Source organism: Bufo bufo, chromosome 1 (assembly GCF_905171765.1).
Source record: "Bufo bufo chromosome 1, aBufBuf1.1, whole genome shotgun sequence".
NCBI lineage: Eukaryota > Metazoa > Chordata > Amphibia > Anura > Bufonidae > Bufo > Bufo bufo.
Genome location: NC_053389.1, coordinates 17282497 through 17298833, shown reverse-complemented (window position 1 = coordinate 17298833; position 16337 = coordinate 17282497). Strand labels below are relative to the sequence as shown.

Genomic DNA, 16337 nt, shown 5'->3' with positions numbered 1-16337 from the left:
CTAGGGTTGTCCCACTGTAGCAACCAGAAATATCTCAGAGAAATGGAAAGCACATTCTCCCTGGAGGATAACACCTGGTCTCTTCCAAGCCTGTAACCAGACCGTCCTTCACCTCCACCGCTACAGTGCTGCAATCAATTATGGAAGCTGGAGCTACCTACCGTATGTCCGTGTCTTCAGCGATATCCTTCAGTCAAACACCGTATCGTGACATAACGTAAAACACAAGTATCTGCAAAAACTCCTTCATGCACTTCCAGGATTAAAAATTGTAAAGCAGAATACAAAAATGATCATTGCGGACTTATCTGACCCGGGGTTCATTCAGCGTCATCTGGAGCAGAACCTAAACACAATTAAAATTGAGAGGTAATTATACACCTCTCCACCCATCATCTCCACTCGTTAACCACTTCAACTTCTTATGTAATCTTAAGACATGCACAAATGTATAAAATCTTCCATTCTTTCACCTGGTAGTCTTCATTCTCACTCTATACACTTCTAATTCTCTTATTGCAACAGTCACATGACTTTTCTGGCCAATCATGGGGGGGATTTCTTGCACACCCTATGATGCACTTTTCCCTTCAATGAAGTCATGTGACTACTCCAGCCAATCCATGACTAGAGCGCTTCTGCTCAAAATACTCCACTAGGGACATTGATCTCTCTGCTAATTTAATTTTATTATCAATATTTCTTTTGCTTAATTAAAAAAATAATAATAATCAGAAGCCAATCATCAGTTCTCTACTAATAGAAACTCATTCGTCTTTATTACTATCTATTTCTCTAAAAGCCTCCTACCTATGGACATATTTAGACTTTCCTCCTTAGGATTTATTCTATTCTCCAGGAGGATCATTCTATGCAACATGATTTAATGTCCATCTCGATGTTGTGTCAATGTTGTAGATCCGCTCTACTTCTTTAATGTTGATATTTTTAATAGGATCTCCACCTCTCTGTTTATTTTTTACTAGCTCTACTCCCATAAAAACAAGGCCTTTCAGATTTTTGTTGTGACATCTTTTAAAACGTATTGACCCCTATGTGTCTCCAGCCCTTTCTTAATGCTTCTGATCTGCTCCTGAATCCTTGTTTTTAGTTTCCTCATAGTTCTACTTTCCAGAACGTATACTCCTCGCATTTGCTCGGAAGTTAAATTGCCCTTTATTTCCTGGTATTTGAAAATATCTTTTTCAGTTTTCTTCATCCTTTTCTTGTCTTGTGATCGATTCTCACAGGTAATAGAAACTGCACCAAGTGAACTGGTATCTAGACATATTCTCACTGCTGCAGTTTAAGTTACTGTATACCGGCTTATTGCGCATGTTAGGAACTTTTTTTAAAATAAAAGAGGGGAGAATAGACATAGACAAGCTGAGAACCGCATCACTTTTCAAGACCCTCCAGTTTTTATTTGTTTTATTTGTCCATGGTCTTCACTATACTGGGTTATGAACTTATATTTAAAATTATTTTCCTCTCTTTTTTTTCTGTATTAATCCATCTTTACTTCTTTTTCAACTTCTTCTCTCCATTTTATTAAAGCGGTTGTCTGCTTTTTACTATTGATGACCTATCCTCAGGATAGGTCATCAATATCAGATTGGCGATGGTCCGACACCCGGCACCCCTGTCAATCAGCTGTTTGAAGAGAAAGCAGCACTGCCTTTTTTGCTTACCTGCTGACCGCAGCAATTGCAGTGGTGAGCAGTGTAAGTATGGTGTCCCCATTCACTTCTGTGGGACAGCTCTGTCTGTTTAAGTGCAAAGGAAGGAGCCGTCCCATAGAAGTGAATGGGGATGCCTCAGGATAGGTCATTAATATCAGATTGGCGGGGGTCTGACATCTGGTACTCCCACTGATCTGATATTGATGATTTATCCTGAGGATACGTCATCAATTGTAAAAAAAATTGGACAACACCTTTAAATCTTCGATGTTATACCCCTTATCATAAAATTCTCTTCCATAAAATATTACTTTGTTCCCTTCTGTTTGTGCAGTTTCTGAAAACTCTTTTAAATCACCTCTTCGGGCAGGAAGTTACATCTATGAATCCATTTCTATCTCTAAGTTTCAAAAAAGGCTTTAATTTTTAATTTCTTCCCCTCCACAAAAATTTCTAGGTCCAAAAAATTCCCTAAATTCTAGATGATATTTTCCCCAAATGTTATGTTCCACTTGTTTTTGTTAATATGTATAATGAACTTCTGTACACCCTAAGATGGCCCTCTCCATATAAACACTTAATCTTCTAACTCGAAGAAACCTAGATGTTTTCTTTATTCATAATGGTCACAATTCACATACATGGACAGCTTCTCCCTCCACCGCTAGGTTGACATGTTTCTGACTTGTTAGTCCTTACTTGTAACCTCATGTGTGATCCAGCCACACAGCTGAAATAATCCCAGGATCTCAAACCAAGGCTGAAATTAACCCCTATGTGACCAGTGCACACATACTACATTTGTTTTACCCCTTGTGCAAAAGTAAATATCAAAAGTCGTTAAAACCACAAATTCATATAAATATATGTGAGTACTTGAATGGCTGCGATCCAATATAGCACTGGTTTAAACTTTCAAATATGTGTGTATATACATTATAAAACGCACTGTGTGAAACGGACCCCATCCACATCGATCCCACATATGATGTTAATGTGGAACCGAAGTGGATATATATCCAAGCCCACTTGTGAACAAAAACAGTACTGCTGGATCTGCCTATTAAGAACTTTTTCTTTATAGCAAATACCACAAAGAAGTAAAACTGACTATGTTAAATTTTCCACAACAAACTTAAATAAACATATGTATTATTTAAGATTTATTTTATATCATAATTAATGTTGTTTATATTTTTTATTTTTATTTTTAGTCCCCAACTGCATGAAAGAAGAAGAAAAAAAAAAAAAAAAACTTTAAATGTTCTTTTTCTTTCATTTTCTCTCCTTTTCTCGTAAAGGGAATAACCCTAATTCTATCGTATTCACTATAATCCCACTGGTGTGTACATTATTATTATTATTAAAGGGAGACTTTCACGCAGATTCACCCTATTAACCTAATAACAGTGTTATGTCCACGGCATCCCCCCTATTAAAACTGTGCTTATCGTTAGTTCCTTGCTAGCATCGTTGTGCAGAAAAACACTTTTAATCCGTATGCAAATGAAGCTGTGAAGGTGCCCAGGGGCGGCGTTACAAAGGCCGGTGCCCAGGCCCCTGGGTAATTTTCATACGAAGCCACTCCCCCTCCGCCGCATCTGCCCGCCCTTAGTCTATGCTCTAACCTCCCTACTCCCGTCCGTAATCCTACACATGCGCCGATGAACGCGATAACGCACGGTAAACTGCAAAGCCCCGGCCCGACTGTGCTTGTTCATCGGCGCATGCGCAGATGTAAGCCATGGAGGAATGGCTATAGTGAGTGAATTTTAACAAAAATGGATTACCATTTACGTATTCAACAAAGTCTGGTATGGCAGACACATCGCCCCCCCAAATGAGGAGCAAATCATCAATCTATCTGCCATATCACTCAGACGATGTCCCCAGAAAACTGGCTATCTGTAGAGTAAATGTACCTCTCCTCCCAGTAGGCCATCGTTAGATTAGCAAGTGATGGGGAACATTTGGCCCCCATAGACACTCCGCTAATCTGCAGATAAAACTTACAATCAAAATAGAAATAATTATGTCTCAATAGAAAAGATGTTATTTCAACAATGAAATCAATAAACCTTTCTGTGTAATTACTGTAACTATAAAGATCATACTGCAAAGCTTCCAATGCTACATGATGTGGTATTGATGGATATAACAAAACAACATCTAACGTTAACCATTTATAATTTACAGCCCATGTCTTATCATAGAAAGCTCTGAGTACATCTGAAAAGTCTTTCAGATACCCTGGTAACCGCTTCACTAGAGATTGTATGTTTGCATACACCCATTCTCCCATCCTCTCAAACATTGACCCAATCTAATACACAATAGGTCTGAGAGGGGGTGGGTGGATCTTTTTGTGTACTTTTGGAAGCGTGTGAATGATGGGAGTTGTTGGTCTCTCAACGTACAGATATTCAAATTCCCGTTGGCTTATAAGCCCATAATATTTTCTTTTTTCCAGAATGGTAATAAATTCTTTTTGATATACCTCTAATGGATCACTTTGTAATCTAATGTACGTTGAGGTATCTGACAACATCTCCATCATTTGTTGGCCTTTATCGGCCATTTTAAAGGTGATATCAGTGCGTGCTCCTAATTGTTTTAACCTTTTAAGGACACATGACGTATCGGTACGTCATGTGTTGTTCCGATCACTGCCGCCCGGCCAGCGGTGATCGGAACAAGGTGCCTGCTCAAATCATTGAGCAGGCACCTAGGCTAAATGCGCGGGGGGGGTCCCCCCATGTCGGCGATCGCAGCAAACCACAGGTCAATTCAGACCTGCGGTTTGCTGCGCTTTCTGCAGTTTCTGATTCAGAAACTTTAGTATTCCTAAAATATATATTTATCTCTCCCCCCTGCACCCCTGAATGATTTTATCCCGGTGGGAGGTGCAGGGGGGGGGGGTTGTGGGCGGTGCGGGCGGTGCGGCAGGCGGGATCGCGATCCCCCGCCTGCCTCCCTTGGAATAATCGTTGGTGGCCAGTGGCTATACCAGAGTGTCAGCACATTGCTGACACCCTGGTATAAACGGCTGACATCTGTGATGCAATGTCAGCCGTTTAACCCTTTCCATACAGCGGTCCGTACGGACCGCTGTATGGAAAAGGTTAACAGCTCAGGGAGCTCCCTCCCTCTCCCATCGGGGGGCTGCTGTGTAGCCCCAGATGGGAGAGGGAGAGAGCCCCCAGACAGCCCCCAGACAGCCCCCCTCCTTACCCTTCCCCGTCTGCGAAGTTGTGGCTACAACTGAGCAGACGGGGAAGGTTCCCATGGCAACAGGACGCCTTCTCAGGCATCCTGCTGTCCATGGTGCTGAACAGATCTGTGCTAAAGGCATAGATCTGTTCAGACAAAGTGTAAGTAAAATACAGTGCAGTACCCTATATATTGTACTGTACTGTATTATACAGACGTAAGACCCACTGGATCTTCAAGAACCAAGTGGGTCTGGGTCAAAAAAATGTAAAGAAAAAGTGAAAAAAGTAAAGTAAAAAAAAAAACACATTTATCACTGAATAAAAATTAAAAAAATAAAATACACTACACATATTAAGTATCACCGCGTCCGTAACGACCTCATCTATAAAACGGTCATGTTACTTTCCCCACACGGAGAACGCCATAAAAATAAAAAAATAAAAACTATGAGGAAATTTAAATTTTGCCCACCTTACTTCCCAATAAAGGTAATAAAAGTGATCAAAAAAGTCGCATGTACACCAAAATAGTACCAATCAAACCGTCATCTCATCCCGCAAAAATCATACACTACCCAAGATAATCGCCCAAAAACTTAAAAAACTATGGCTCTTAGACTATGGAAACACTAAAACATGATTTTTTTGGTTTCAAAAATGAAATCATTGTGTAAAACTTAAATAAATAAAAAAAAGTATACATATTAGGTATCGCCGCATCCGTATCGACTGGCTCTATAAAAATATCACATGACCTAACCCCTCAGGTGACCACCGTAAAAATAAAAATAAAAACGGTGTAAAAAAAGCCATTTTTTGTCATCTTGCGTCACAAAAAGTGTAATAGCAAGCGATCAAAAAGTCATATGCACCCCAAAATAGTGCCAATAAAACCGTCATCTCATCCCACAAAAAATGAGAACCTACCTAAGATAATCACCCAAAAACTGAAAAAACTATGGCTCTCAAACTATGGAGACACTAAAACATGATTTTTTTTGTTTCAAAAATGAAATCATTGTGTAAAACTTGTGTAAAAATTGTAAACATATTAGGTATCGCCGCGTACGTGACAACTTGCTCTATAAAAATACCACATGATCTAACCTGTCAGATGAATGTTGTAAATAAAAATAAAAAAACGTGCCAAAAGGGCTATTTCTTGTTACCTTGCCTCACAAAAAGTGTAATATAGAGCAACCAAAAATCATATGTACCCTAAAATAGTAACAACAAAACTGCCACCCTATCCCGTAGTTTCTAAAATGGGGTCACTTTTTTATGGAGTTTCTACTCTAGGGGTGCATCAGGGGGGCTTCAAATGGGACATGGTGTCAAAAAAAACAGTCCAGCAAAATCTGCCTTCCAAAAACCGTATGGCATTCCTTTCCTTCTGCGCCCTGCCGTGTGCCCGTACAGCAGTTTACGACCACATATGAGGTGTTTCTGTAAACTACAGAATCAGGGCCATAAATAATGAGTTTTGTTTGGCTGTTAACCCTTGCTTTGTAACTGGAAAAAAAATATTAAAATGGAAAATCTGCCAAAAAAGTGAAATTTTGAAATTGTATCTCTATTTTCCATTAAATCTTGTGCAACACCTAAAGGGTTAACAAAGTTTGTAAAATCAGTTTTGAATACCTTGAGGGGTGTAGTTTCTTATATGGGGTCACTTTTATGGAGTTTCTACTCTAGGGGTGCATCAGGGGGGCTTCAAATGGGACATGGTGTAAAAAAAAACAGTCCAGCAAAATCTGCCTTCCAAAAACCAAACGGCGCACCTTTCACTCTACGCCCCGCTGAGTGGCCGTACAGTAGTTTAAAGCCACATATGGGGTGTTTCTGTAAACGGCAGAGTCAGGGCAATAAAGATACAGTCTTTTTTGTCTGTTAACCCTTGCTTTGTTAGTGGAAAAAATGGGTTAAAATGGAAAATTAGGCAAAAAAATGAAATTCTCAAATTCCATCCCCATTTGCCAATAACTCTTGTTCAACACCTAAAGGGTTAACGAAGTTTGTAAAATCAGTTTTGAATACCTTGAGTATTGTAGTTTATAGAATGGGGTCATTTTTGGGTGGTTTCTATTATGTAAGCCTCGCAAAGTGACTTCAGACATGTAGTGGTCCCTAAAAATGGGGTTTTTGTAAGTTTCTGAAAAATTTCAAGATTTACTTCTAAACTTCTAAGCCTTGTAACATCCCCAAAAAATAAAATATCATTCCCAAAATAATTCAAACATGAAGTAGACATATGGGAAATGTAAAGTCATAACAATTTTGGGGGGTATTACTATGTATTACAGAAGTAGAAAAACTGAAACTTTGAAATTTGCTAATTTTTACAAAAATTTGATAAATTAGGTATTTTTTTTAAGCAAAAAAAAAATATTTTTGGACTTCATTTTACCAGTGTCATGAAGTACAATATGTGACGAAAAAACAGTCTCAGAACGGCCTGGATAAGTCAAAGTGTTTTAAAGTTATCAGCACTTAAAGTGACACTGGTCAGATTTGCAAAAAATGGCCTGGTCCTTAAGGTGAAATAAGGCTGTGTCCCTAAGGGGTTAATGCATCCTTTTCTCTTTTGCTGAAATTACAAGAAACATTGGCATTAGACTCATGGATAACAGTAAGTTCCCTTTCCAATACTTTTGAAATATATCCATACTCTCAGTCCGAGATTTAATCGGAAAGAACTGGATATTGGTGATTTTAAACTCTTGTTTAACTATTGGAGAGGGTAAACACGCATTTTCTTTTTGTAACTCCACTAGATTAACCAATGCCATTTGTTCCTGAAAGGATAAACTAGCATATTCATTATTTATTTGTACATTTGCACATTCAATATGGCTTTCTTCTAGTTGACTACACTCATCTAAATGAGAAAAATGTCTTTTTAAGGTCAAATTGCGTACAAATTTGTTAATGTTCAAAATGGTCGAGAATAAATCAAAGTCTCGTTCAGGTGCAAAATTAAGTCCCAGCGAAAGAACACTTAATTGATCCTGTGTTAATGTAGCTTGTGATAAATTAATCCCATCATATGAGTGTTCATCCAGTTGGTTATTTTTTATTTTTTCTGTTGTCGCGTGGTCATTGTATACGTTTTTCCTGCAATGTTTCCTACCCCCTCTTCTTCTTTTTTGAAACATCAGCCCATTTAGATCTGTATTTATTTTTTGGCCTTTTGTAATATGAAGATCTTACAGGGGTTTTAAATCGTTCTTGAGATTCCGAATCACCATCTTGTATAGACTCCTGTGAGTCACTGGTTAGCTCTGAAATGTCAGGAATGGATCTGAGTTAAAACTCACTTGTCGTGCTTCTCTTGACTCCCATTTTTGTTTCTTCTTATCTTTATTCTTTAGGATAGATTTAAGAGTACAGGGGAATTTCTCACGCCTATCCCATTCATAAATCTGATGATTATTGTAATCAAATGCATCTCTTCTAAACTTGGTTTGTTTTATATCAGTTATATTTTGTTCCAGATCTTTAATAGATTTTTCTATTTTAGTTTCTAATTCTTTATACTCTTGCACATGCTCATATTTTTTTTTAGAGATTGCAGATTTATCTTGCTGTATTTCTGTCAGTTTTTCACTTTCATAAGTAACAATAAGGGCCATTAATTTTAATGAGGAATCTGATAGAATGTTATTCCAGTCTATGACAAATTTGTCAGAATAAATCGTAGTGGGTATTTTTTTGATGCGGAGACCTCTCGGAATGATGGATGTTTCTATATATTTAGTTAAGGTTGCACGATCCCACCACAACTTCGTCTCCTGTATTGCCAAATTTTCAAGTGCATGCAGTTTGGACTTCATCTCCAACTGATCCATGATTTGAGGATCATGTGAGTAAAAAACTCTGTCCGCTCTATTTTCACGGTCAGAGATAGAAACATAAGCCATGATGCCGATGGAGGGAGGAGTCCAACTCAGTATGTCTTCCAAAATATTCAGACAATAAACTAGGTATAACAAACGGCGAGTAACACGGAAAGTCCAATTCTATAGGCATATACAAATGCGTCTTTCCAGCTCACCATATCTTTTCCCATGCACGGAACAGACCGGACCAGTCCTCATTTGAAACACGAAGAAAAAGAGAAGTTCCAGCATTCAGGATAAAAACCTAGATGTTTTCTTAATTCATAATGATCACAATTCACATACAAGGACAGCTTTTTTTTTTTTTTTTAAAGGGTTTTTTGTTTTAGTTTTTTTACCTTCTTTCATGCAGTTGGGGACTAAAAAAAAAATATATATATATAAACAACATTAGTTATTATATAAAATAATTCTTAAATAATACATATTAGGGCTGCAACGATTAATCAACGTTATCGATAATATTTGATAACGCGATTCGATGTCAACGAATCCCGTTATTGAATAATCGTCTGATTCGTTTCTATGAGGGCGGGAGCGGGCGGTCAGGCGCTATGCCTGCGGGTCCTTGAACTTTAGATCACTGCATCTTTATTACCTTACAATGAAGCTCCAGTAACAGGCAGAGCGGGCGGGGGGCGTAACGTCACTTACTCACGTGATGCGCCTGCTCCGCCTGCTTCATTCATAAAGTGGCGGAGCAGGCACATCACGTGAGCAAGTGACGTTACACCGCCGCCCGCTCTGCCTGTTACTGGAGCTTTATTGTAAGGTAAAAGAAGATGCGGTGATTTAAAGGGACACTGTCAGACCCAATAAGCATTTTTAGCTATATATATGCAGGCATAGGTCTTCTAATGTGTATTAAAAACATATAAGTATACCCCCTGTCCACCTTATAAATACAGTAAAATCATGTTTGATAACCTGATAGAATCGCTGTCCCCGACGCTTTGAGATCCCGCACATGCCCAATAGAAAGCTATGGGCATCGGCCTCACTTGCAGCTTCTGGGCATGCGCGGGATACCTTGCCAAGCACTCCCAATGGCCACAATAATTTTGCGCCTGCGTCCCATAAACATCGCTGAGGCGGCTTCAGCTGCGCCTGCGCCGGCTTTGTGATCACAGCCACTACATATCTTGCTGCAGATATGTGTGAAAAAACGCCTGCGTCGGGGACAGCAGAAGCCGCCCAGCAAAGTGAATATTGATGAGCTGGGCGGTGCTTGAAAACGGCGGTTGGGGCGCGGCTGCGCACAAGTGCAGCTGAAACGCCGCCCCTTGTGCGCAAAGGAGAGCGATTCTATCAGGTTATCAAACATGATTTTACTGTATTTATAAGGTGGACAGGGGGTATACTTATATGTTTTTAATACACATTAGAAGACCTATGCCTGCATATATATAACTAAAAATGCTTATTGGGCCTGACAGTGTCCCTTTAAAGTAAAAGTTACTGCGGTTAAGGAATACTTCTGTGAGCGGCGGGGCCAGGGCTGTTATGGGGAGGGGGATCTGTGTATGGCACTGTTATGGGGAGGGGGATCTGTGTATGGCACTGTTATGGGAGGGGGATCTGTGCACTGTTATGGGGAGAGGGGTCTGTGGATGGCACTATTATGGGGAGGGGGATCTGTGGATGGCACTGTTATGGGGAGGGGGATCTGTGTATGGCACTGTTATGGGAGGGGGATCTGTGGATGACACTGCTATAGGGGAGATCTGTGGATGACACATATAGCATAAGATGCTATATAGTGTCATCCATAGATCCCCCCATAGCATAGTCATCCACAGGTCCCCCTCCCCAAAACATTGTCATCCACAGACCCCCCTCCCCATAACAGTGCCATCCACAGATCCCCCTCCCCATAACAGTGCCATCCACAGATCCCCCTCCCCATAACAGTGCCATCCACAGATCCCCCTCCCCATTACAGTGCCCTCCACAGATCCCCCTCCCCATAACAATGCCATCCACAGATCCCCCTCCCCATAACAGTGCCATCCACAGATCCCCTCCATAACAGTGCCATCCACAGATCCCCCATAACAGTGCCATCCACAGATCCCCCATAACAGTGCCATCCACAGATCCCCCATAACAGTACCATTCACAATTTGTTTTAATATGGCCTTTGAACATAATTTTTCAAGTAAAATCATATAAACCCCTTTTTTTGTCATTTTGGTGTTTTTCCCCAATTAATCGATTATTCGATGAAATTATGGACAACTAATCGATTATTCAAATAATTGTTAGCTGCAGCCCTAATACATATGTTTATTTAAGTTTGTTGTGGAAAATTTAACATAGCCAGTTTTACTTCTTTGTGGTATTTGCTATAAAGAAAAAGTTCTTAATAGGCAGATCCAGCAGTACTGTTTTTGTTCACAAGTGGGCTTGGATATATATCCACTTCGGTTCCACGTTAACATCATATGTGGGATCGGGGTGGATAGGGTCCGTTTCACACAGTGCGTTTTATAATGTATATATACACAGATTTGCAAGTTTAAACCAGTGCTATATTGGATCGCAGCCATTCAAGTACATATATATTTAGATGAATTTGTGGTTTTAACAACTTTTGATATTTACTTTTGCACAAGGGGTAAAACAAATGTAGTATGTGTGCACTGGTCACATAGGGGTTAATTTCAGCCTTGGTTTGAGATCCTGGGATTATTTCAGCTGTGTGGCTGGCTCACACATGAGGTTACAAGTAAGGACTAACAAGTCAGAAACATGTCAACCTAGCGGTGGAGGGAGAAGCTGTCCATGTATGTGAATTGTGACCATTATGAATAAAGAAAACATCTAGGTTTTTATCCTGAATGCTGGAACTTCTCTTTTTCTTCGTGTTTCAAGTGAGGACTGGTCCGGTCTGTTACGTGCATCGGAAAAAATATGGTGAGCTGGAAAAACGTGTTTGTATATGCCTAGGTAATCTTCTAAGAATCTTTTCCATAATTTTAAATTATTTTCTTCCTTTTTTTCAAATGTCAAATGGCAACATATATATAAACAAAAAAACACCTCTGGATGATTATAAGACAGAACTGCAGATGTTAATATGAGAGGATATGAAGATGAGATGTTAAATAAAAAAGAATATAAAAATTTGAACATAAGACGCCCTATTAGTGAAGTTATTTATTATTTGCCTAAAGTGCACTAAGATCCTTTGAATCCTCCGGGAAGACGGATTATATCAGGGACTGATTCCCTCACCATCAAGAACGTGACTTTTCTCTAGATATGTTCCTAGTAACAGTTGATGTCACATCTCCGTAGACAATTATTCCGAAGGATATAGGTGCAGTGACCAGGAACAGGGTACGCTGACGCCACTTATGCAGTGGGCAGGATACGGGTTGTTAATGTTCTGTATTTGTCATGAAGCCAATTGCAGCGTGCGCAGGGTACTATCCCAGGGCCCCTCTAAGGTGTTATAACGCACGTCCCAGATTAGGAATGCCAGAGTGGTGTAATGGCCTATAACGTCTCTGTAGGGTAGTGAGAATTGTGTCAACGGTGTCTCCTACCTGGGTTTGACTGGGCTCCTCCTGGCTCACTTGCAATAAATTTGAGTGTAGTGATAGTAAGGGTAATAGAGGAATTTTGCAGCAGAAATGACGTTCAGAGCTTTAGATGAAGTTTGAAACGTTTCTTTTCTGAAGATAACTTTCATCCAAGCAGTATACAGCTTTGGTCTCTGATCCCAGCAGGTTTTAGCAATAATTGGCAGGAATAAATACTTCTGCTTTAATGTGAGCTTGCAGGATAAGTCTTCTGCTTGGTAGCTCTGTAATTGTGGCAGGAACTAATCTCTAATGCACTTTTCTGTACTTCTGCTGTATGGCTTCTCCTAGGTCTCTGGACTTACTCACAGATACTTTCTCAGGGGATGCTTTCTTCCTCGAACTCTGGAGGTTGTAGTTTCTGCTTTCTTTCATCCAGCTGAAGCTACAGGTGCTCAGTCTGGGAATGTGATCAGGTCTCAGCCGAGACAAGATCCTTGCTGTCTTCCCTATGCAGGGGATCTCCTACACACACCCTACCCCTAGCAGGGGGTGGGCTACACTGACTCTAACTTACTTTTCCAGCCATGATGCAGGATGTGGGAACAGTCCACAACTCCACAGAGGGGGAGCTAAGCTGGAATAATCCATTCCAGCCTAGATTCAGTACACTAGGACTTGTACCTGGCCAATGCATTGCTGCCACCTGCTGGTGAACCTGGAAAATTACAACAACAATTGTGCTTAACAAGGTTTTATATGCACATTTGTGGAGGACATGAGCAAAATCACATCTGATGACAGTGTAAAAGCTCTTAGACGATAGTAGTGGGGTAGAGGCATGTAGTAACACAACTCTGGGGTGTTACATAGGGTGGGAGGCTCTTAGATTTTCACTGAAAAAGATAGAGAACTTAAGCAACTACAAAGGGAATTTATTCTGGTATGTATTATTTTTGGTCTTGCTCATAATTATTTCTGGTATAGGCAGTACTACTACTCCCAGACTTCAAGTATATATTTATGACTTATTAGGGGAGGTTTTTTTTTATAGCCCCCCAGCTTGAAAAAAGGCAGAATGTATTTTAAAACTATAGAAAATATACACAGACGATTGACTGTTGCTATGAAAGGGTCATCTGAGAGTCTAGAGACGTTCATAATACATACTAACGAGTGGAACATAAAATGTGGGGAAAATGTCAGATGAAACTTTTGAAACCTTTTTTAAACTTACAGATAGAAACGGATTCATAGATGTAACTACCTGCCTGAAGAGGCGATTTAAAAGAGTTTTCAGAAACTGCACAAACAGAAGAGATTTTAGGGAAGACATTAATAGTTTACAGAAGATATTTTTATCTACAGTATAATGAAGACCATGGAGAAATACAACTAATAAAAAAACCAAAAAACTGGTGGATCTTGAAAAATTATGTGGTTCTAGGCTTGTCTATGACTAGTCTCCCCCCTTTTATTTTTTAAAAAGATCCGAACATTCACAATAAGCAGGTGTACAGTAGCTTAAACTACATCAGTGAGGATATGTCTAGGGACGAGTCCACTTTGTGCAGTTTTTGTATAGCCTGTAAGAATCAATCACAAGACATGAAAAGGATAAACAACACTGAAAAAAAAAATTCTAATACCAGCAAAAAAAAGAACTTAAAATAAAAGGCAATTTAACTTGCAAGCACATATGGGAGGAGTATACGTTGGGGAAGGTAGAACTGTGAGGAAACTGAAAACAATGATTCAGGAGCAGATCAGAAACATTAAACCTATAGGTTGCATCGTGTTAATCTTGTAGATCCGCTCTACTTCTTTTTTGTTAATATTTTTAATAGGATCTCCACCTCTCTATTTATTTTTTACCAGCTCTACTCCCTTAAAAACAAGGCCTTTCAGATTTTTGTTGTAAATCTTTTAAAACGTAATGACCCCCTATGTGTCTCTAGCCCTTTCTTAACCATCGAGATGGACATTAAGTCATGTTAAGAGGTTTTGCGGCATGAATCCTAAGACGAATAGTCTAAATAAGTCCATACTGTATCTAGGAGGCTTTTAGAGAAATAGATAGTAATAAAGATGAATTGGAATCTATGAGTAGAGAACTGATGAGTGGTAGTAAGCAAAGAGATGTCTCAAGTGGGGTATTTCGAGCAGAAGTGCTCTGGTCATGGATTGGCTGAAGTAGTCACATGATTTCATTTAAGGAAAAAGTGCATCATTAGGTGTGCGAGATATCCCAATCATGATTGGCGAGAAAAGTCACGTGACCATTGCAATACTACTGCGCATGGTTTATAAATGAAAACTAGTGAATTAAGGATATAAAAGGACTAGTAATAGAATTAGAAGTGTATAGAGTGAGAATGAAGGCTACCAGGTGAAAGAATGGAAGGTTTTTATACATTTGTCTTAAGATTACATAAGAAGTTGAAGTGGTTAACGAGTGAAGATGATGGGTGGAGAGGTGTATAAGTACCTCTCAATTTTAATTGTGTTCTGCCCTAGTTGATGCTGAATGAACCCCGGGTCAGGTAAGTCCGCAAGGATCATTTTTGTATGCTGCTTTACAAGTTTGAATCCTGTAAGTGCATGAAGGTGTTTTTGCAGATACTTTTTTTTTTACGGTATGTCTCTTCTTGACTGAAGGCTATCGCTGAAGACACAGGTAGCTCCAGCTTCCTAGATTGATTGCAGCACAGTGAGAAGGTGAAGGAAGGTCTAGTTACAGACTTGGAAGAGGCCAGGTGTTACCCATCAGGGAGAATGTGCCTTCCATCTCTCTGAGATATTCCTGGTTGCTCCTGCGGCGCGGATCCGGTAATATAAAACAACTGACTGTAGAGAGAATATTGAGCTGTTCTCCAGGATCCTGCTGCCAGGGTTACACCTTACTAAGGGACAGCATTATTTATTTAGTGGTTATGGGGTTGTCCATTATAAATGGACATTATACAGTGAGGCGGCCATGTTTCTGTATTGGGAATTATCTAGACAGATGTGACAGCAATCATTTACCTTCAATGATGATCTTCATAGATGGAGAATCTGTGGAAAAACAGACAAAGTGTAATAAAATGTAATGAAGGCACCTGTGAACATAATTTATAATGCATCCAGCACAGTCAGTGGAACGATCAGATCGCTCAGACTGTAACATTGTTGCACATCTCTTGTCCTGAGCAACAGCTTCACTAGAGACAAGGGCTCTCCACACCAGAAACTAACCAGTGGAAAAGGTATTCTACCCTCAGAAACAGAGGAGCAGCGGACAGGCCTCCTGATCAGATGCAGAGGTTACTCATAGCGATGTCTCTGCTGTTACTGTAGGGCAGTTTACTATTTACAAGTGCTATTTTTTTTTTTCTTAGCACTTAGCTTTGCAATTTTCCTGTATAATTCTTCCTGGAAACATTTGTATAAGGCCTGATGCACACGGCCGTTGTTTTGGTCCGCATCCGAGCGGCAGTTTTTGCGGCTCGGATGCGGACCCATTCACTTCAATTGGGCAGCAAAAGATGCGGACAGCACTCCGTGTGCTGTCTGCATCCGTTGCTCCAGTCCGTGGCCCCGCAAAAAAAATATAACCTGTCTTATTCTTGTCCATTTTGCAGACACGAATAGGCAGTTATATCAATGGCTGTCTGTGCCGTTCCGCAAATTGCGGAATGCCCAAGGACACCATCTGTGTTTTGCGGATCCGCGGTTTGCGGACCGCAAAACACACAATGGTCGTGTGCATGTAGCCTTAATATACACTTTTGTGTTGCCATTCCAGTCTTATTAATAGTTTTGCCACTGCCTGGGGCGGAGATGCAAGTTTTCTGCAAGAAATGCGATATAAAAGTATTTTAATTTGTAATCCTGACCTACTTTTGACTCCATTTTTGAAAGTGTTGAAGCTCATCAAATGTTGCAAAACGTCATTTGAAGTCACAAAAAATACACAAATGCTACATGCTTGCAACATTTTTACACCAAAAAAGCGTGATAGGGACTTGATAAATA

General features: G+C 39.8%; 1 protein-coding gene across 3 annotated transcripts in view; it reads right to left on the bottom strand.

Moving 5' to 3' along the window:
• Window positions 1-16337, bottom strand: part of LOC120991955 (sialic acid-binding Ig-like lectin 12) — a 290291-nt gene that overhangs the window by 32423 nt on the left and 241531 nt on the right. For 2 of the 3 annotated variants that reach the window (XM_040420705.1, XM_040420723.1), the window contains one exon: window positions 15348-15377. The exons of the other annotated variant lie outside the window; for it this stretch is intronic. In XM_040420705.1, the coding sequence (XP_040276639.1) occupies window positions 15348-15377 (30 nt within the window). The remainder of the gene's footprint in view (window positions 1-15347; window positions 15378-16337) is intronic. 3 annotated transcript variants of the gene reach the window in all.